General features: G+C 35.3%; 1 protein-coding gene across 7 annotated transcripts in view; it reads right to left on the reverse strand.

Annotated features, from left to right (window-relative positions):
- The window catches only part of ASCC3 (activating signal cointegrator 1 complex subunit 3), a 278562-nt gene that overhangs the window by 206888 nt on the left and 51587 nt on the right, over positions 1-20087 (reverse strand). For all 7 annotated transcript variants that reach the window (XM_049818318.1, XM_049818319.1, XM_049818320.1 and 4 more), the window contains exons 6-8: positions 18914-19121; positions 18021-18162; positions 17315-17440 (exon numbers count right to left, since the gene is read on the reverse strand). In XM_049818318.1, coding sequence (XP_049674275.1) covers positions 17315-17440; positions 18021-18162; positions 18914-19121 — 476 coding nt within the window. The remainder of the gene's footprint in view (positions 1-17314; positions 17441-18020; positions 18163-18913; positions 19122-20087) is intronic.

Here is a 20087-nt window from a genome sequence, read left to right on the forward strand (position 1 = left end):
AATTAACCTCAGTATCACAAATTTTCACTTTGTAGCCCAATGTGTTCTTAAGTCCACTTCAAGGTATAATGCCAGCATTTTAGCAGCTTCTAAATTCAGTATTGGCACGCACAGGTATAGCATAATATGTCTTACCTAATCTATACAGAGCAATATTAAAAAAATAAAATAACCATATTTAATTCTTAGCAATTCATCCAGAAAATGTTTGGGTGTTATCTCTCTTACAATTATATTTTATTATCTATAGGACATTCTCTTTATATTCCTCATTCTAAAAGATATTTTGTCCTGTCCACATTCATTTTCCAGTTTTCATGTAATACTACACAAATTTTCTCATGGTCTGAAATAAAGAAATGTTAGTCATCTGTACTAATTTCCATAGCACAAACCAAACTAAAATAAATGTTCTATGTTGATGACTTCTGTCATACTATAACAAAATAATAAGATTACTACCCATTTATCATAAAGATAATCCATTGCACTCATAAACCAAGTTTAAACTTTCAGCATTTTCCCTAGTCATTAGCTTAATTTTAATGTAGATATATTTTCATCAAAGTACCTTACATATTTCAGGCGCAGGGAATCCTGTTCTGTAGTCAGTTGTTCTATTGCATTTTCAGTTAAAAAGATAATTGATCTAACTGGTAAATAGCATGACTAATCCATGCTGTTTTGCAAAAAAATCCATGAAATTCAGGAAATGAAGTTGAGATGTTCCTCGTCCTGACATATAAATAGTCTCTTGGTCATCTTTCCCCTTTGTTGTACTTTGGAATGTTGTTGGTTATGTGTGTGGCATACACACTCACACATACGCAAATATATATGTGTACATATATGTATATACACATTTTAATAAATACATTCCCACTATCCCTCCAAATTATGAACATTTAGTAGTCCCCCCTGCTTTCTGATTATGCATGCATATACTTAAAGCACTTTTGTGCCAGTGTAAATCCTGTTTTGTTACTGAAGGTATGCTCAGAAATAAACACAGAAGTTATACCTGGGGACTTCCACAGCCTCCCTCTCCTGATGATACTTTTCATATTCTGCTTCTTTCATGGAGGTGGTAGCACATGAGATTTAGGAACAATAATAAATAAAAATATAACTATATAAATACCATAAAGGTAAAATTATTTTTATATTATCTTAGGAGTGCTATTTGAGAATATAATTTCCTACCTGCCCCAAAGACTGAAATGTTGTCTTTCAAAGCGCATATATACATTTTAAGCAAAGGCTCATAACACGTAGAAGAAAAACTCCATAATGTTTAGATCTGCTCCATTTAGCACCAAATCATATCTGTGAGATTTCATTGGACTTAGGGGGACAATTTTTGTAGGAACAAGTAGTATACACAAAGAGAAGAAAATTATACAAGCGTACCAAATAGAGCTTAGGATTGGCTTTGGGCCGTAATCAGCATTACGGTTTCTTCAAGTAAGTACAAATTATGTTGCATCCAAAGTGTAGTACCTGAAGAGTTACGTGCTATAAAGGAAGCTTGGAGTAAAACACATTAGACAGATGCGAGTAACGAAAGGCACCAGAGAACCAGCAGCTGGTTTCAAAGCTGTATGTGTTATAAGTGACTAGACTAGACCTAAAAGCAAGTCTTCATGGTATGGCTATCCATGTCACTATTAGTGGTAACTGCAGATCACAGAATCATTTAGGGTGGAGATCATCTAGTCCAACCCTCCTGCTCAAAGCAGGATTACCTACATCAGGTGGCCCAGGACTGGAGATGCCACAACCTCTCTGGGCAAGGTGTACCAGTGTTTGACCACCTCACAGTAAAAAAAATTACCTTCCTGTGGTCAGATGAAATCTCATGTGTTTTAATTTGTGCCCATTGCCTCTGGTGCTGTCATGGGGCACCACTGAGGAGAGTCTGTCTTCCTCTTTATTAATCATTCTTACATCAGGTATTTATATACACTTGTAAGATTCCCCCCCAAGCCTCCTCTTCTCCAGCTCTCTGAGCCTCTCCTCACATGAAAGATGCTCCAGTCCCTTAATTAGATTAAGAAGCCAGAAGAAATTCCTAGAAATGACAGATAACGAACAATAAGGGTAAAATTGTACTCTGACATGCTATAGAACACAGAATCACAGCCCATGAGACCTTCCTGAGTATGTTTTTAATTTAAATTAAATGTCACCTTTTAGAAAACTACGGAGTCTTGATTTTTAAAAATTATCACCACATTCACTGGTTAATGCAATAGGTATTTAAGTAGCAGTAGCCATCAGAAACCAGGGAAATTTTCATGATTTCAAGTTATATTAATGTCATTAAACTCAAAACAAACACTGCAAAATTTTCGTAGATTCTGACAGAGAGTTCACAAGAATAAATAATTATCCTGGGCAGGGTGGGAATAAAATATATATAGATATCTATATATTCATTATATATGAGATTACCTCTGATTAAAGCTCTTTCATTGGAGAAGAACCAGTCTCCATCCAGAGGAAGTCCAGAACACATCCATTAAAAACAAACTGCAGTGAAATCTAGTAGTATATTACTCTCCTACTAACTACGGTAACATAGGCACTCCTTGGAAAAAAAAAAAAAAAGCCAAATTAAAAAAAAAAAGAAAATCAAAGAATAACTACCCCCATGTCTGTTTTGTTTTCTTTTTTAAAAAAATCATCAGTCCTACCATCTGCTCTCTTGAAGAAAGAAGAGAGATCTATTCAAAAGCAAGGGTTTTTAGGAAAAATACTTATCTTAATATATGACAGCTAAGAACTAACACGCCTGAAGTAATTTCAGCAAAAATCCTTTTAAGTCTATAGATACATTGCCACCAACATTATCTAAACTATTCTCTTGACGAGCTACACTATACAAACAACTGCAGCAGTCATACCTTTTCCTAGAGATTTCTGAATTATTCAACCACTTATTGTTGTATTAAAAATATAACATCAAGAAATATTCTTTGGTTCAATGTATAGATGAAAATCAAAAGACTTCTGCATGTATAGTCCCCAAATCAGTTTGATGGAAATGATGGGAAAGCACCATAGCTCCAAGGCATTCACTGCTCTGAAACAGCTTGGAGAATCTCCTCCTCTCACTGGGAGAATTGTTGTGTTCCTCAGCCTAGTTATAACATGACAAAAGATTATAGACAGAATGATTACACCCTCTGGTGATTTGATTTGAGGAAATGGATAACAAAGTGTTTCAGAAAGATTTTTCCATAAAAGCAACTATTGCTACAGCACAGCAAATGTACATAAATTTTGGCATCCGAATAGAGACACGGGCGAGATTCTGATTTCAGTGACACTACTGCAAACTCAAAACTATCTGATGTCAAGAGAATTATTCCAGATTTTAGCAATGAAAAGGAGATCAGAACACAGCCTCCTCTTAGAGTCTTCTGATGCCATTTGTGAATTACACACAAAAATTAGCTTGAAGTAATGCAGCTAGTAGGAAAATTGGCGACAGTTGTGGCATTTCCTAATAATATCAGAAGTTAAAATTTTCTGAGGATAGAAGGACTTGAGTTTAATTCGCTCACATTTCATCCATGTTAACAGTATGAAATAAAGAGGGTTTCTTTCCTTTAAAATTTAAAAATAACTTAATGGTATACAAAGCTAAGACCATGGAAGAGTGAAATACAAAAATCTCTACAAAGTTTAAAACATTTAAAATAGTGTTACCCTTAACAGCAAGGTTCATCCTGGACTGCTATGTATTGACACCTCCACTACCACCATGTCCCTGACTTTTCCAGGTGGAGCAATAAGGAAACCGAAGTTTATATGCCACAGCCTATTCTACAGCTTTTTCGGTTTTTTCAATTCAGAGAACACTCTCATAATTTCTTACACTTGTATACAACTAAAACAGCCTCCTAGCTCAGCTGATGGCATATCACTCCCTCAATTTATTCCTTGGGAAAACACAGTGCATCTCTTTAAAAGGAAAGAGAAAAACAACAACAACAACAAATCAGTTAGAGGCACACTGTCTCAAAAATAACTGTAATCAAAGAGTTAATACAGAAAACCCTTTCCTAGTTGCTCAAGAATACAGACACTGCAAGACAAAGGGATAAACCCAACAAATAAGAAGGAAAGATAACAAGGGCATTGTGAAAGGAATTATGTAAGTTCTGGCCATTGGTGAGAAAAAAGTTATTCTACTAACATGCAGCATAAACTGAAGCCGTTTTATGCAACCAATATAAACCAGTTTTAGCTAAGTTTTCCCAAATAAAGAGATTATGATATGATACAAAAGTACACACAAACTACTTTTTGAAAACTGAATTCTTGCATGAATTGCCATTTCTGAACTAGTTGGCAGAATTTTGAAACAACTGCATCATATCAAGAGAAATCTAATTTATTCTTTTCCTTCCATATTCTTGTTGCAGTATTGAAAGAATATGTCACTACTAACATTTTTAAAAAAAAAAAAAGAAAAGAAAAAAAGAAAAAGATTTCTAAGCAGGAAGTTGTGCTGATGAGGGCATACATTCATCTCAAAAAAGGTGTGGCTACGGCAACTAGTCTAGACAGATAACTGGAAAAACAAATAGGGATGGAGACTACTGACAGAAAACAGTAGACAGTTTTTGACCAAACCTGTAAAATGGTGACCATGAGGAAGAGACAGACATCACACAAAAGGGATCAAAGTCCAGACCCTTCCATACCACACAGACTTATATGAATGATTAAGGTATGGGTCAGTAGAAAGACACAGAACTTTCTAAAGGGCTGCATCTGGGCATTTCCATTCAGCAGTTCTCAGGATTTAGATTAAAAGAAAATTAAGACACCAAAAACTACAGAATCGCAAAAGCTGAAAAGCTGATGAAAACAGCTTTTGCTTTGCAAACAGCACTACAGATTTAACAGAGCTTTCACACGTACTTTGAAAATGATACATGCTGCAGGTTACAACTGGACCAGACTGTTTTGCTGCTATAGAAGCTATTGATATGCAAAACAGTCTTTTTTCTGATGTAGGCAAATTACTGATGCAAAACTTGAGAGGCATTCTTATTTAGCTTAAAGATACATTTGACAACAAGCCAAAAAGTCTCCATCTAAGGAGTACGCAGGGCAGGGAGACAGTCTCATGCTTGTAAGTCCAGAAGGAAAAAGATCCACAGGTGTCAAAAGCAAGAGGAAGAAGTATCAGGAACACAGGAAATTAACTCCTACTTAGTCTCAGATAACTCAGAAAAAATCCCCATCCTTTTCAGATTCAGGTGACAAAAGCAAGAAGGAGGAATATTTGCACAGAAGTTTCCTTCATTATATTATTTTCAATGATAAGTAATTCCTATGAATGGCTAAATAAAATCTTCTTCCTCTATATTTTGTTTCCTGCAAAGGAGAAGTTCCTATTTCCCTTCTCCAGATTAATTTCCAACATGCTACAGAAGAAAGAAATAGTTCTACTGTTAGCATTGATATTATTATTATTATATAAAACACACCTATTTATTCATATGAAGAGAAAAAATAACTTCACTCTGATGTGTTCAGTTCTAATATTCTGACTGAAAGATTAAGTGGTAGGATAATTCTCATTTTCCAGTTAGAATTTGGAAAAGTATGTTGTTAGTATAAGATACAAAACACACACACACAAAAATCTGTTTCCTGCTTTAAGAAACTTTACATTACTTGTTGCTCCCTTTTGTTCTGCAGACTCACACAACCACTGCTCTTTGAAAATTTTAAAACTTCCACTGTATTACCAGTTACTGTGTGACCTTGAGGTTAATAGAAACTGCAAGTCTGTGATGAATAGCCTATCAGATATAAAGTCAATGTCGTAGTCATGTAGCTCCTCTGTCCCAAAACCTTTTAAAAACATTTAGAACTATTTGGTGATTTCTAACTGAATCCTTTGATGGACAATCTCAGTCCCATTTTTATTACTGAAAGACTGGGACACTCTTATCCTAGGTAAAAGATTCATGCCTCAAAGAGAATACTGAAACTTGTGCTAATTAAAGACAAACATTAAAATCAGACAAACTATAATTTGTCTAAAATATTTTCAGCAAGAGTTAATCTTTTAAATGTTACAGCATATCAGCGTTAGCATACACTTCCCTCATCTTTGAAAATTCTCACTTAGATTACATTTCTTAAAAATGAAAAACAATTTTGATCTTGAGCATAATTTTAATTAGAATTTAAAATACTATCTTGTATTTCTCTTTAAATTGAAGACTGATCACTCCTAAGAATGAAAGCTTACCTTGAGGTATTCTATCAAAGTAAAGCAGCCTACTACATTCTTCTTCAACACCTGTACTATGGAAGTCCATTGAGAAATGGCTATCTCCTAAACAGGATGCAGCAGAAGCACATTATTCAACTCTGCAGTCTTAATTATCAAAATGACTGAAACTGCTTTGAGTTGTTTTCATTAAAAATTTTACAGTTCTCTACATGTGCTTTACACCAAAAAGTCTCTATATTCAGACAATGACATAAATGTACCTCGCTAAAGAATGAAAAATGAACATTTCACAAATTGCTTTCTCAATTTAAATATTTCACTTACTGTGATCACTTAATGAGGTCAACAAACATAACAGCTGGCTGCAAAGTCACCAGGTAGATATAACTGGATTTCAAATATTACAGTGATTAAGTACAAGAGGAAAAAAAATGCCGTGAACCAGAAAGCTGTATGTCCTTGAGCTACATGCAGCTGCACTGTGGCAGAACATGTCTACCTGAAATGCTTCTTGGATTTTTATTGGTCACTAGTTTTACTCTACAAAATTTAATACATAACTAAAAATCCCTCAATCTACAGTCAGTTGAACATCACAATTTGGAGCCTAAATACTGAGTTCCTTTGAAAGCAAATTTAAACCTATCTTTACGAGCAGGGTAACAGCACTTCATATTATTATATACTTTTAAAGTATAGGTATCTTTCAGTATTTTTATTCTTAAATAAACTCTAATTAATTCAATACAATTTTCTGCACATAAAGGCATTAGTTCTAACTGTTCATGTAGAAACAAATATTTAAAATGTTAACGTAGAAGCCACTTCATGATAATATTTTCAAACAATTTACTTTAGCTTGTCCCTAACATATGACATAAACTATTTCTTCCTAATAAATACCTAACAAAACCCAGAAGAACTAACAGAGGGCTCTGAAAGGTAATAATCGAAACTAGTAATAATATTAACACATCAAGTAAAAATGAAAGAATGGCAAAGAGAAGAATATTCCCAGAAGAATAATTATTACTGTCATAATCTTTCTACAACTCAATTTTCTTCTCTATTTCATTTAATTTCACACCACTGCTAACCAAGAAGGCAGCACTGTTTTACAATATAGATGTTAAACAACTTTCTCCTAAATTTTACAGGGGAAGACTACAAGCACAACCAGTCTTTTCTCTACAAGAACACAGCTATTTTGTTCTCCCAAATCCCAACTAAACCAGCAGCACTCACAGTAGTTTTTCTACCTGATCTACTGCAGGCAAATAAAAGGTAGGTGAGGGATGATGAACTTGTGTGGTAAGGTCACCAATGTGTGGGATGAAAAAGTACAACGGTTTTAAAAATATTTGTGAAATTTGTCTAATGACTTCTGACTGTAAAAAACATTTCTGTGTGTGCATTAGTATCCACAATGAATCATATACTCTACAATGAAAAAAGAAACATATACTCTCACAAGCCCCCCTTGAGATCCATCTCTCAAACTAAGCCAAACAAAAACTGGAAACCTGCTCTTTGGTAGCGCAATCTCTTCCATACTGACTGCATCCTTTAGCAAGACACTATGCACACTGTAGTTGAGACTTTTGATGGCATATCTGTTTTTTTTTTTTTTTATTAAAACAAAAACATAAAATAGTTATGAGAATGAGAGGCTTTCACAGACTCCTACTGCTCAGAAGTGGTGCTCTTTCGCACAAAAAAACCACTCCACTTTTTTTTTTTCTTTTCAAGTATTCAGGATTAGTTTCATTGGTTGAATCTTTACACAAAATTAAATCCTGACAGGTAAAAGCAGGTACTTTGTTAGATTACTTGTAGCTACAGGCAGATGCATCTATTCCCACAGTGGCTCAGCAGGTGCTTTTCAGCAGCTGGTGCCCTTTACTGGTTTGCCTTTGTAAGTGTTCCCATCAGATTTTCAACCATTTCAGAGGCAGCACTACACAATATACACACACTTGGCAGCTGCGTAGGAAATGAAACAGGCTTAATATTTTACTGAAATCAGATGCAGTCAATTTTTCCTCATGTTAATATTAAAAAGTGCATTTCCCTATTCATATTTACTATTTGCATGAAAAGGAGTGACCCAAATCCCAAATAACTGTAAGAATATGCAACTCTCACATGACTACTAAGTATTTTTCAGCAATTTTTGCTTAGTATATCATACACAGCCGTGCTAGTTTAAAGAACAGACTAAAAGAAATTAAGTTCTCTATATTCACCCATACAGATATCCTCACTATTAGACTTTGACCCATATTGTAAATTAATTGTTCTTGTCTTCAAACTTATACTACCCAAGAAGAAATAACTCAGATTTTACAGAACTCTTTTCAATAAAAGAAGTTATACATTACTATTATTTAGAATAAACAGAGTATCTATGAGTGAGAAGATCTGTTTAATTTTCAATTACAACTTGACCAATGAAAGGATATTTGAAAATACTATGTTATGTTCACAAGGATTTTTTCTTGCTGTATCTGCATGTATCAGTGTTTTTCAGATATGTTTTCATTAATATCAAGACTTTGAAAATAAAAATGTGTGTATAAACACAACCCAGACTGACACAACAAAGAGCATATTTATCAGTTTTTCATAGCATCCTTGCCACCCTCAACATATCTGGTATCTTAAATGTGGCTTGTTCACACAACACAACCATCAAAACTCTAAGATGTTAAAAGGCTCTTATATGAGTGTGTAAACAGATAAGTCAATACGAAAAATAAAGCTGTAATATGTTTTACAATATACTATCCTAGTAGTGTTTAGAAACTGATGTTTAAAGAAAAAAGATGAAAGCCTTGATAATCTTAAAAAGAATAAAAGCACAAGACTACAAAACATCTTCAACTGAACTGCATATGACACTAGGACAAAGGCAACTTAAAGAACAAATACTCAGATCATGTTTTAAGCAGTCAATATTAAGACACTGTAAGTGTCTTAAAGGGAAAGTCTTTAGGTTATAGCTGAATAGCAAGAAGAAGCCTATTGGCCATAAAGAAAAAGATGACTTTTCACAAAGGTGAAAAATTATCTGAAAAATTTGTGTAGATGAGCTAAGACAGCACATACTGCAAGGGAAACCTTCATTCAGCCTGATTCTAAAAGAACCAAACTTGCCCAGGATCAAACCAAAGCAAATAAACCTGCTGTGAGCCTACCAAAAGACAAAGGTAGACAGAGAACACTATTTTGGAATAAGAAAAGAGTTACATTGCAAGTTGTTGCATTGGTTATTTTTTTTTAAATCAGGAAAACCATTGTACAATCTGAAAATGTGGGTGCAAGTGATTATCTATGTATTCTTCCAATAATCCTGGTAACCCAAAATTTTAAGAAAGTATCTGCATTACTTCCCAATTCTTATGGGACAATAATAAAAGCCTGTTTTCATTATACTTCTCTGGTGAATGTTTCTCCCATTTCTAAAAAAACAATCTGCTTTTAAATGATCACGTTACAGTGATTCAATCCACAACATGATACCAGAAATAAAAGCCACATCATATCAATAAGCCAAGGAGGATGTAGTTTGAGCAAATACAAGCTTACATCTGATCAGTTATATAATGCCTAGCTCCAAAACTCATGAGCGGCATGATGTATTTGCTTCCTTTACCTTCATTCCTCCCCAACCCCAAAAAGGTGAACTATGGCATTACTTTCACAACAGTGGATTGACAGATTGTTTTAGTACTTATGGACTGCTTCTCAGTAAAAGCTGCTTTTTACTCTTCATAAAATCTGATATAAGATCTGTTCTGGTTTAACCTCAGCCAGCAACTAAGCACCACGCAGCCACTCACTCACTTCCCCCCCCCCAGTGGGATGGGGGAGGGCATTGGAAAAAAAGTAAAACTCATGGGTTGAGATAAGAACAGTTTAATAGAACAGACAAGAAGAAACTAATAATGATAATGGTAACACTAATAAGATGACAGCAGTAAAAATAAAAGCTTTGGAATATACAAAACAAGTGATACAAAATGCAATTGCTCACCACTCACCGATCGACACCCAGTTAGTCCCTGAGTGGCAATTCCCCGGCCCCCACTCCCCCCAGTTTCTACACTAGATGTGACATCCCATGGTGTGGAATACCCCTTTGGCCAGTTTGGGTCAGCTGCCCTGGCTGTGTCTTGTGCCAACTTCTTGTGCCCCTCCAGCCTTCTTGCTGGCTGGGCATCAGAAGCTGAAAAATCCTTAACTTTAGACTAAACATTGGCAACAACTGAAAACATCAGGGTTATCAGCATGCTTCTCACACCAAACTCAAAAACACAGCAGTGTACCAGCTACTTGGAAGACAATTAACTCTATCCCAGCTGAAACCAGGACAGGTAGTACTTCAGTTCATGTCTCTCTCCAATTACTCACAATCTTCCTCTCTTTTTGGCATCTTACATACATCTGTCTAAGGGACACAGATTGGCTTGACTATCTTTTTTGCATACAGATCTTTTTTTCTATTTAAAAATAAAAAAGTAAAATCTGGCAAGCTGAGAGAGGCAAAGGGGAGGATATATAACATAGTGGTGATGGGTCTGTTAAAAAGCATCTGTAACTTTAAAAATCAACTCTGCATTAATAGTAAATATATATATACACACATCCCATATACATGTTGTATACAAATGGTGTGTATATATCTATAAAATATATTTTAGAAATATATTTTTTTAAATATCTGAAATTTATCTATTACTGTCTTTTTTATGTCTATGATAATCTCGGACTGTGAATGGAAGAAGCATCATGGATTAAGGGAAAGACTCCAGTCGTGTCACACATGCCTAATGCAGAGATGTTTCAGAGAAAATAGTTTCCATTTCTCACCCTGTGTTAAGAGACAGGTCCTCTCAAAGACTATAAGTGTCAAACACATCTTTTTGCTGAGTCAAAAAACATAGTTTTCAAATGCTAAGTGTATACCACAATCCTTACTGACAGGTACCACTGCATTTCAAACTGTTATTTTAAAATAACTGTACAAGTTACAAAAAAAAAATGCTCTGGAGGAAACCTATGAAATGGCAAAGAGATGAACATATCCAATACTGTGTTCAGCTCTTGAGAACTAGCACACACCTGGGATGCGTATCTCAGGAAAAAAGGTTGTGTTATGGGTTTTGTCAGAAAAAAAAAAGTCAATTTCTATTTCTTGCTTTCCTGTTTTTAGAACAGGCTTGATATCACTATCCCTGATGACACTCCATTTCTGTTTGTGTTTTACTTGAAAAAAGAAAATCTTTATCCTCAGTATACCTCTTCTGAGATAGTTCATTCTTTTCTCTCTCATTTCAGCACTAGCATAAGCTCTTATTCTGATGTTCTAGGAAAACCTACTTTATATATTTAGATACAGACTACAGAGATAGTACTCTCTGTATATACTCTCATTTCAGGAGAAAGTAGATATGCGTGGAACCATGTTTAGAATGGTAATATCACATAATCAGACAAAATTATCCATCTGTAAAATATTTCTTGATTACATATTTATTCTTTTATTATTTAGCTACTTCATTCCTAATCTCTCCTTTTGGTGTTCGTTTTCTACTAACAGTTTCTTCTCAAACCCATGGCTATTAGAGGGTAGTCGTAATCCCTGATGCTGCCAAGCTTTGCTCCTAAGAACTCTCCCTCACTGGAGCTGGGACATCCATGTGCCACATTAAATTAAGGAACTCAGACTTTCACATTTCATTCCAGAATTAATTCGAAGTTGTACCACAACATTCATAAAGCCTTGCTATCACTGCAGTGTACCTGTATTCCAATTACCATATCAAGTCTATTTGATATTACCATCTCAAGTCTCTTTCTCTCTTTAAATATTTAGATATTTTTTGTTTTAAAGTTGTTACCCCAAATAAATCAGCTTAATAATCTGTCATGCAATAAAATCAGTGATTCTGTTGAACAAAAGAAGAGCATCTTAGTGGCAAAAGAATATTAGTATTTAAACTAATAGAAAGGTTTTTGTGAATCCAGAAAAACGCTATGGTATCATTTGTAGTATTACAGGCCGTATCAATAAAGTAAGAATATGTTCAAAATATTTTTCAGAGGTTTATCACAATGGGAAGATGTTTACTATTGCTGAAAGGAAAAGAACTATTTAGCATTCAGGAAATCATTTAGTGATACCTGAAAATTGGAAAGCCACAATCAAGTGAGGCACATTTTAAAAATATTACATTCAATGAGTTTATTCAAGTACAGCAAGCATCTGCTAATGGTGAATTAGGTAGCCAGCATCAGAGCACATGTTTATACTTATCCAACATCAGGTTACAGGTAAATTTTAAAACCAGGCTACCACTTTACAGGTTGCACATCATAGCAACAGATCTTTCTGATAAAGAGTTAATAAACTATTTCTGATAAGAAACAGGGTTTTCTTAATGGAAAAGATGATAATTTTACACAAGATAGACAATAAACTGCTGGTTTGGCGTGAAGCACATATTTTTATGTGCTTTCAACCAACGCAACAGTATTCATTCAGACAATTTAAACAAAACAATGCACAAGAGCCTCAGCTGAGACTAAGTTAGATATTCCAACAATTTGATGCAGAAATTGTAAATATTGCACCTGGAATTCTAAAGTAATGACAAAATACTCATTAACTCACATACTGAAGAAAATTAAGTCAGAACTTGCAGGCTTTAAGATTAACATCAGTGTAGATCCTTAACTCTAGTATTCTTGTTAACCTGTTACTGCACATGTTCTACTTTCTTTGGACCCCCACTCATGAAACATGAAGACAGACTGCGATTCCTAATATACATTACTAGCTATTAAAAACATTGTATCTTGACCTACATGGGTTTTTTCCTTCTCTTAAGTTAGAACTAATGATTACAGAACCTGTAAACTTTCCTCAGAGAAATTTTTTAGCATACTTCATTGGACAAATGACAAGATTTCAGTAAAAATAAAAATATTTGAAAAAATTATTCAATTCAGTCCAACTGTCAATTGCTGTTTGGAAAATATGCAACTGAAATATACACTAAGATCAACTTTGGAATAAATGGTCCAACATTCTGGATGTGAAAAATGTAATTTATGCAAAAACTCCCATACTTTATTCAGTAGACTTACCTTGTACAATTCTAAAAATAAGAAAACACTACAGGAAAAACAGGAATATTGATTTCATAATAATTCCTTCACATAATGCAGAGAGAAAAAAAAGCATGTCTTATTTAGACCATTAGGTAGTGCTAGTAAAAGGAAATGGAACTAACATGAAACAAAGAAATAAATCCTACCCTGAATACCCACTTCAGGTAAAAAGCTGAAGTCATTTTTCACCAACAGCAATTTGTTAGAGAAAATCTGTTTTCACAGTCTTGAAGAGGAACTTTCCCTGACCTGAGTTTATGACTTTAAAGGTACATTTATTTGACAAAAAGGCTGGCACAAAACCACCTTTCTAGTAAGTACAAAAAATACATTTCACTAATGGTCAAGCTGCATGTCAAGCAGCCAAAGCTAATAAATCTAAGCTTGTGCTTACTCCATTTTTTAAGTTCTCATTATTGAAACAACCTAGCTAGCATGCCTCTTTCACAAGTAGTAGTACCATAATACCTCAGACTAAACTGTTGTGAACAACCAGCTACTTATAAGCTACGCATTCTTGTACTGTGGTGAAAACTCTCCAAATAATAATAAATGCCAAGAAGAATAATTATCTACAAATTGAGTTGAGGGTGGTATTTACTGCTTTCCAGTAAAGCGAGAACCCTTCCCCTTTGCCACTCCTTCTGTGGGACACAGTGCACTCTTCTGCCATTGAACACCAGAGATGTTCCTGAGCAGCAGCACAGCACCCTCCATGCAAACCACTAGCTCCTGCTCCCAACACAACAGCGGTAGGAAATAAAGAATATAAGATGACACAGGTAGAGTTAGACTGTGGCAGGAAGTGAAGCAGTTCAGATCACAGCATAGAAAGGTAGGGGTGACGAAGCAGAAAAAGGAACAACACAGAGAGTAGGAGAGTGCTAATGCCAGCAGTTTATTACAGATGCTATGGTATGCTTTTATGGCTGCTAAATTGTGAAAGGTTGGCCACTCCTGATCTTGTATTTGCAGCTGTCGTAGTTTAACCCCAGCTGGCAATTAAGCATCATGCAGCTGCTCACTCATTCCCCCCCCCCGCCCCCCAGTGGGCTGGAGGAGAGAATCAGGAAGAAAAAAACAAAAGTAAAACTTATGGGTTGAGATGAAGTTTAACAGGAGAGAAAAGGAAGGGATAATAATAACAACAACAGAACATGCAAAACAAGTTATGCACAAAACAACTGCTCACCACCCGCTGACCAATGCCTAGCCAATCCCCAAGCCGCAGTGCTCCCCTGGACAACTTCCCCCAGTTTATATACTGGGCGTGATGTCAAATGGTATGGAAGTCCTTAAAATTACTTTTGTGCAAACGAAAACATACAGACTAAAAAGAAAAGAAGCTCCTATGATACTTCAAAAATTCTCACATTAATATTCAGTTGAAAGCAAAACATCTTTTGAAAGAATACAAACTAGCCCATTTTAGACTAATTCTTACCTTCCCTCTTTTAAAAGGAAAATTAAAGGTTGTCCTGGTTTCAGCTGGGATGGAGTTAATTTTCTTTCTAATAGCTAGTATAGTGTTATATTTTGGATTTAGTATGAGAATAATGTTGATAATACACTGATGTGTTCAGTTGTTGCTAAGTAGTGTTTAGACTAAGCCAAGGATTTTTCAGCTTCTCATGCCCAGCCAGCATGAAGGCTGGAGGGGCACAAGAAGCTGGGAGGGGACGCAGCCAGGACAGCTCACCCAAACTGGCCAAAGGGGTATTCCATACCGTCTGACGTCACATCTAGTATATAAACTGGGAGGAGTGGGACTGCTTGGGATCACTGCTCGGGAACTGACTGGGCATCGGTTGGCAGGTGGTGACAATTCCATTGTGCATCACTTGTTTTATATATTCCAATTCATTATTATTATTATTTTAATATTTTCTTCCTTTCTGTCCTATTAAACTGTTCTTATTTCAACCTACGAGTTTTAATTTTTCCCCGATTCTCTCCCCCATCCCACTGAGTGGGGGAGAAGTGAGTGAGCAGCTGCATGGTGCTTATTTGCTGGCTGGGGTTAAACCACGACAAAGGTACATTAAACTTTTTGACAATTTAGTTTTGTTACCAGCATTATATGTCTATACATCACAGATTTCTGTCATAGAGCTCCTTTCTCTATTAAAAGACAGAGGTGACACAAATGCAAACTAGTAGCTGAATAACAGAATTTTCACCTGCTAGGTTGAGTAATGAAGACTTTTTATCTGCAGTCTCTGCACTACCACTGACTGTCACCTCTGATGCCCATTTGAACACTTATGCTACTACCAGCTGCATTTTCTAAACATCCTTTGTCTGTGAAATGCACTCACTTGGCTATACAGCACAGCTTCTTGGTCTGTCTCTGTACATTCCCAGACCCACTCTTGTCAACGTACCCAATCAAAATAATTATTGAAGAACCAATTTTGTTTCTGAATTTTACTGTAAAACTGAAAAGCATACCTCTTGACAATACACAATCTACAAAGGAGATGAATTATTTGTTAAATTTGTGTAACAGATGCATTTTGTAACTTTTATTTTAAACACTGTGTGTGTAAAAATCTGCAAACCACTTCTTTTAGATTCATTTTGTTTGTCTGAACTATATTTTTTCTGAAACAAGTTATTGTCTATTGAAATATTGATACTTCTTGCAAAAAGTTTACAGGTTAGTAGGTAGCATTTAGCTTAGAAGAAAGACATTTCATTGCAACAAGCTGTCATGCTGAAAATTGTCATATAAAATGTCACATTTTATAGCTACAGTGGCTCAACTTTTCTATCTAGTTAAGCTGTCAGTCACTTCATAAACATGACGTTAGGTACTGTCACCCAAGCACAAAAGAACAGATTCAGACTCTAAAATTAAACTGTCTTCTGTTTTAAAAAGAGTTAAATCTTTATGCAAGACATAATCTTTACTCAGAATCCCAATGAAGGGCTCTGGGTAACTGTATTAGATTTAGATTTATATTCTTATTTTCTGTTTTCCCACAGGGAAAAAAGTAGGAAATATTTTTCCATGTTGTATGCTGCTGAAGAGGTAAGAAACATAAACCCTTCTTCATATATACATACAGCTTGCTCTTTATGTCCTTGTTCAAATCAATAGCAAATCTTCCATTCATCAACAGATTTAACATACACAGTGAGGAGTGGACAGGTACACGTGATGGAGTACTGCAAGTTCACTAGCCTGTAAATACTGACAACAAATTTAGTTCCCTTACCTCTGCTTTTTCACCATTTTAAATCAGTAAAAGTTAAAACGTTAATGTTTGTTTTACTTGCACTTTTCCTCTCAGCCCTCTGGTTTCTATCATCAAAGTTTTGCTAATAATGATTTGCCGCCTTCTACTTAAAGAAGCACTGTTCCAGAAGGTTTTGCACCCCATACAGTCTATAACACTATAACTCAATACCCCCACAACTGCATCGTACTATAAGACCAGTGTGATGGACTGCAAAATAGTGCTGTGCTTGTGACCAAGCCAACCTGTACAAGTCAAGATACAGAAGTCTGGGCTCACTTCTCCATGTGGTCTCCAGAAAGAGAACAGAATCGCCATAATCTTTTCATTTTAGTGATTCAGATCACAGCTCAAAACCATAAATAGCTGAATAGGTAATGCCAAAGGAATTGAAAATTGCAACTCATGAACAAGTAGTTCAGAGCAGGAATTTCTTGAATCTGAGTCATCATGAAAGGGATTATATCACTGCACTACACCTCCCAACAAATATTCTCAAAATAGTAGTGAAGAAACTAACTGGCTGCATTTACACATCACATATCACACTACTAATTGGTAATCTTTTTCAGTTAAATTTTCATAATACAAAGTGAAAACTAATTTAATATCTTTGAAATGGCTTACTCACCTCATCTAAGTCTTTAATATAAACAATTTTCTCTTCAATACCAACAGGCATTGGTTCACTATGGGGGATCTTCACCTCTTCATACATTTTATTGTTTTCTCTCTGAACTGCCTCTGGTAAGAACACCTAAAACAGTATTACAGGAAAATTAACTGAAAGTATGAAAACAGAAAGTGTCATTACGTATAACCCACTTTGAACAATGGTTTATTACTTTCCTTCAAAAAATGTATCCAAAATAAAAGCAATTCTCACCGATTCATTTTATAGATAGCACTGAACCCCCAAAATGGAAAATAATCAGTTTTACTACTCAGAAAACAGTCCCCAAAAGACAAAAAAAGGTAACTCCATTTTATTAAATTTCAAAAGCCATTAAGTCTAGAATTTCATAAAGCATTCATTTTGTTAAAGTCAATTCAAGGTTTTCCAAAAGACAGAAACCCAGTATTTTAATGATTTAAGTGACCCTAGAAATAAAACCAAATACATTAGTTGAGAACAAGTTTATTTCTTCTAGAGTCAAAACAAAACCATAATATATGAAAGTGCTTAAAACTCTCTGCAAAGAAGCACTGCTTCATGTATTGGACTCTGATAAGGAGAAGAATCACTAAGGGAACTAAGGGAACAAAGGGAACCCTGCTGCACATTATTCACTGGGAAAGATGTACTGTTCAAGAAGGGTCATGCACCAAACACATACCTTTGCACCACCAATGAATGCTGATGTTTTCATAGCTTCGGCTCGGGAATCATAAACATGTGGATAATGAATTTTTTCGAAGTCCACGTCTCTCTGTCTACCTAGGACTGGCATACTTCGAGCATTCAAAAGTGCTAGTTCTCTGTAAGCAGAAAAATAACTGCAATAATTTTACCCAGTTTAGGCAGCCATCACAAAAACCGAATAAGGTATATTAAAGTCAGAGCAAGACTTGTAGAAATTTAAGGAAAACAACTTTGCATAAAATAATCAACAAAGGAATTTTACAGTGTTATTGTCTGGCAGCAGTTAAACCAAGTCCTTATAACACACTGTTCAGATAAAAATCAAAAGTGCAATCCTATAAGTGCAAGGCTATCCTAAATGCAGTTTTGCCTCTTTTTAATCAATACGGCAACATGTATTCACAGTTAGATACCAGTCCCACTATATTTTTCTAAATATGAAATACAACTGCTTATTTGCTCCTTATCCTCTCCCTCCCCTACTCCTCCCACTACCTTTAGCTGACAACACGGAAACTACTACCCATTAACCTTGAGAGAAAAAAAATAATAGATAGTTCTGATAGATTTAGTACAGACTTCATAAAACTTAAGCAAGTAGTGTGTGTACAGGAACTAAGAAAGATAGCCTACCTCTCTAACCTGCATCTCCAGCCCACACAGATGAGGTCAAGAAGATTCTCATTAAGCAGATCACTACTTTCTTCCCCTCAAAATTAGGTTTCACATTAAAAAAAATTCTACACTTGTAATAAAACATGACTTGAAGTCAGAATCATGAAAGCAAAGTAAAAGAAAATAAACTATTATGGTATGTTGAAGTAGGAATTAAAATAGAAGCATTTCTCAACTTTAGGCATCCATTACCTTTGCATTCGCAGTTCTTTGGGATCAAAGCACATTAGTCCTTCTCCAGAAACCTCTCCATCTTCGCTAGCTTGTTTTTCTTTTCTGGCATTTCGCTTTTCTTCACGACGATACTGTTTCATTAACAGTCTTTCTTGTTCAGACTGAATTGTAACTTGACAACCATAATTGGGCTTAATATTTTCTCCTATAAACTTCTTGCACTGTTCTGCAATATGATAACAAGTATGCATCTCTGTTAAGTACTGGATTCCATCTTTGTTTTCACCAGTTTTCTTCTAAAGGTTTGGTTTTGGAGGTTCAGGTTTTTTGAGTTTATTTGGTTTTTTTTGTTTGGTTGGTTGGTTTTTGGGGGTGGGGGGTGGGGGTGGGGTGGGGTGAATGTGTGTTTAAAGATAGTTTAGCTTTATGTAGATGGCCATGCAGCCCTTGGCCTCAAGAAATCTAAAATAAGTACCTGCTTGTTTCCCAAAGGTAGGACGTTTAATGCTACTGTTGTTAAGCAAACAAAATTCTATCCCAAAGCAAGAGGATGGGCTAGGAGTAAAAGGAATGGCTTTTTTTCTTTTCTGTATTTACGATAACTTCATCAACAGTGGAAATGCCATTCACCTCTCCTCTTACATGTATACACTGATGAGTAGAGTGGTGTGAAAACAGATTAAACAGGCTGGTTTTTTTAAACAGCCTCTTCACATAACAATTACTGTATATTTACTAGATAACATGATTGTATTGAAAGCATACTCACAATGTAATTTCCCTAAACATGTGAGAAAAGAAATCTAATTCTATACAACCACAAGGACTCCTTCCATTTATGTGGATAAGCAGCAGGATTGAATCAAGAAGAACGAGAACCACAGAACAATTACAGTAAACAATAAATCCAGGGAAGCGGAGAACCCAAAAAAGCCCAGTCACATTCGCCCTTCCAAGACCACTACTGGCCAAACCCAGACACGACAAAGTCTTTCATATGCAATGGGGTGGTGAGGGGTTTTTTTGTTTTACTTTTAACTATATCAGTGTTTTTAAACTTCTATTTTCAAAATCCTGCAGTTTATTAGTTTATGTAGGTTTGACTTAATATTATATACTTAATTCAGTTATGTTTCATATGTACTTTTGCAGTCAAACTCTGAAGCCGAAAACTTGAAACTTTTTTCATCAA

This window comes from Accipiter gentilis, chromosome 15 (genome assembly GCF_929443795.1).
Source record: "Accipiter gentilis chromosome 15, bAccGen1.1, whole genome shotgun sequence".
NCBI classification, from domain to species: Eukaryota; Metazoa; Chordata; class Aves; order Accipitriformes; family Accipitridae; genus Astur; species Astur gentilis.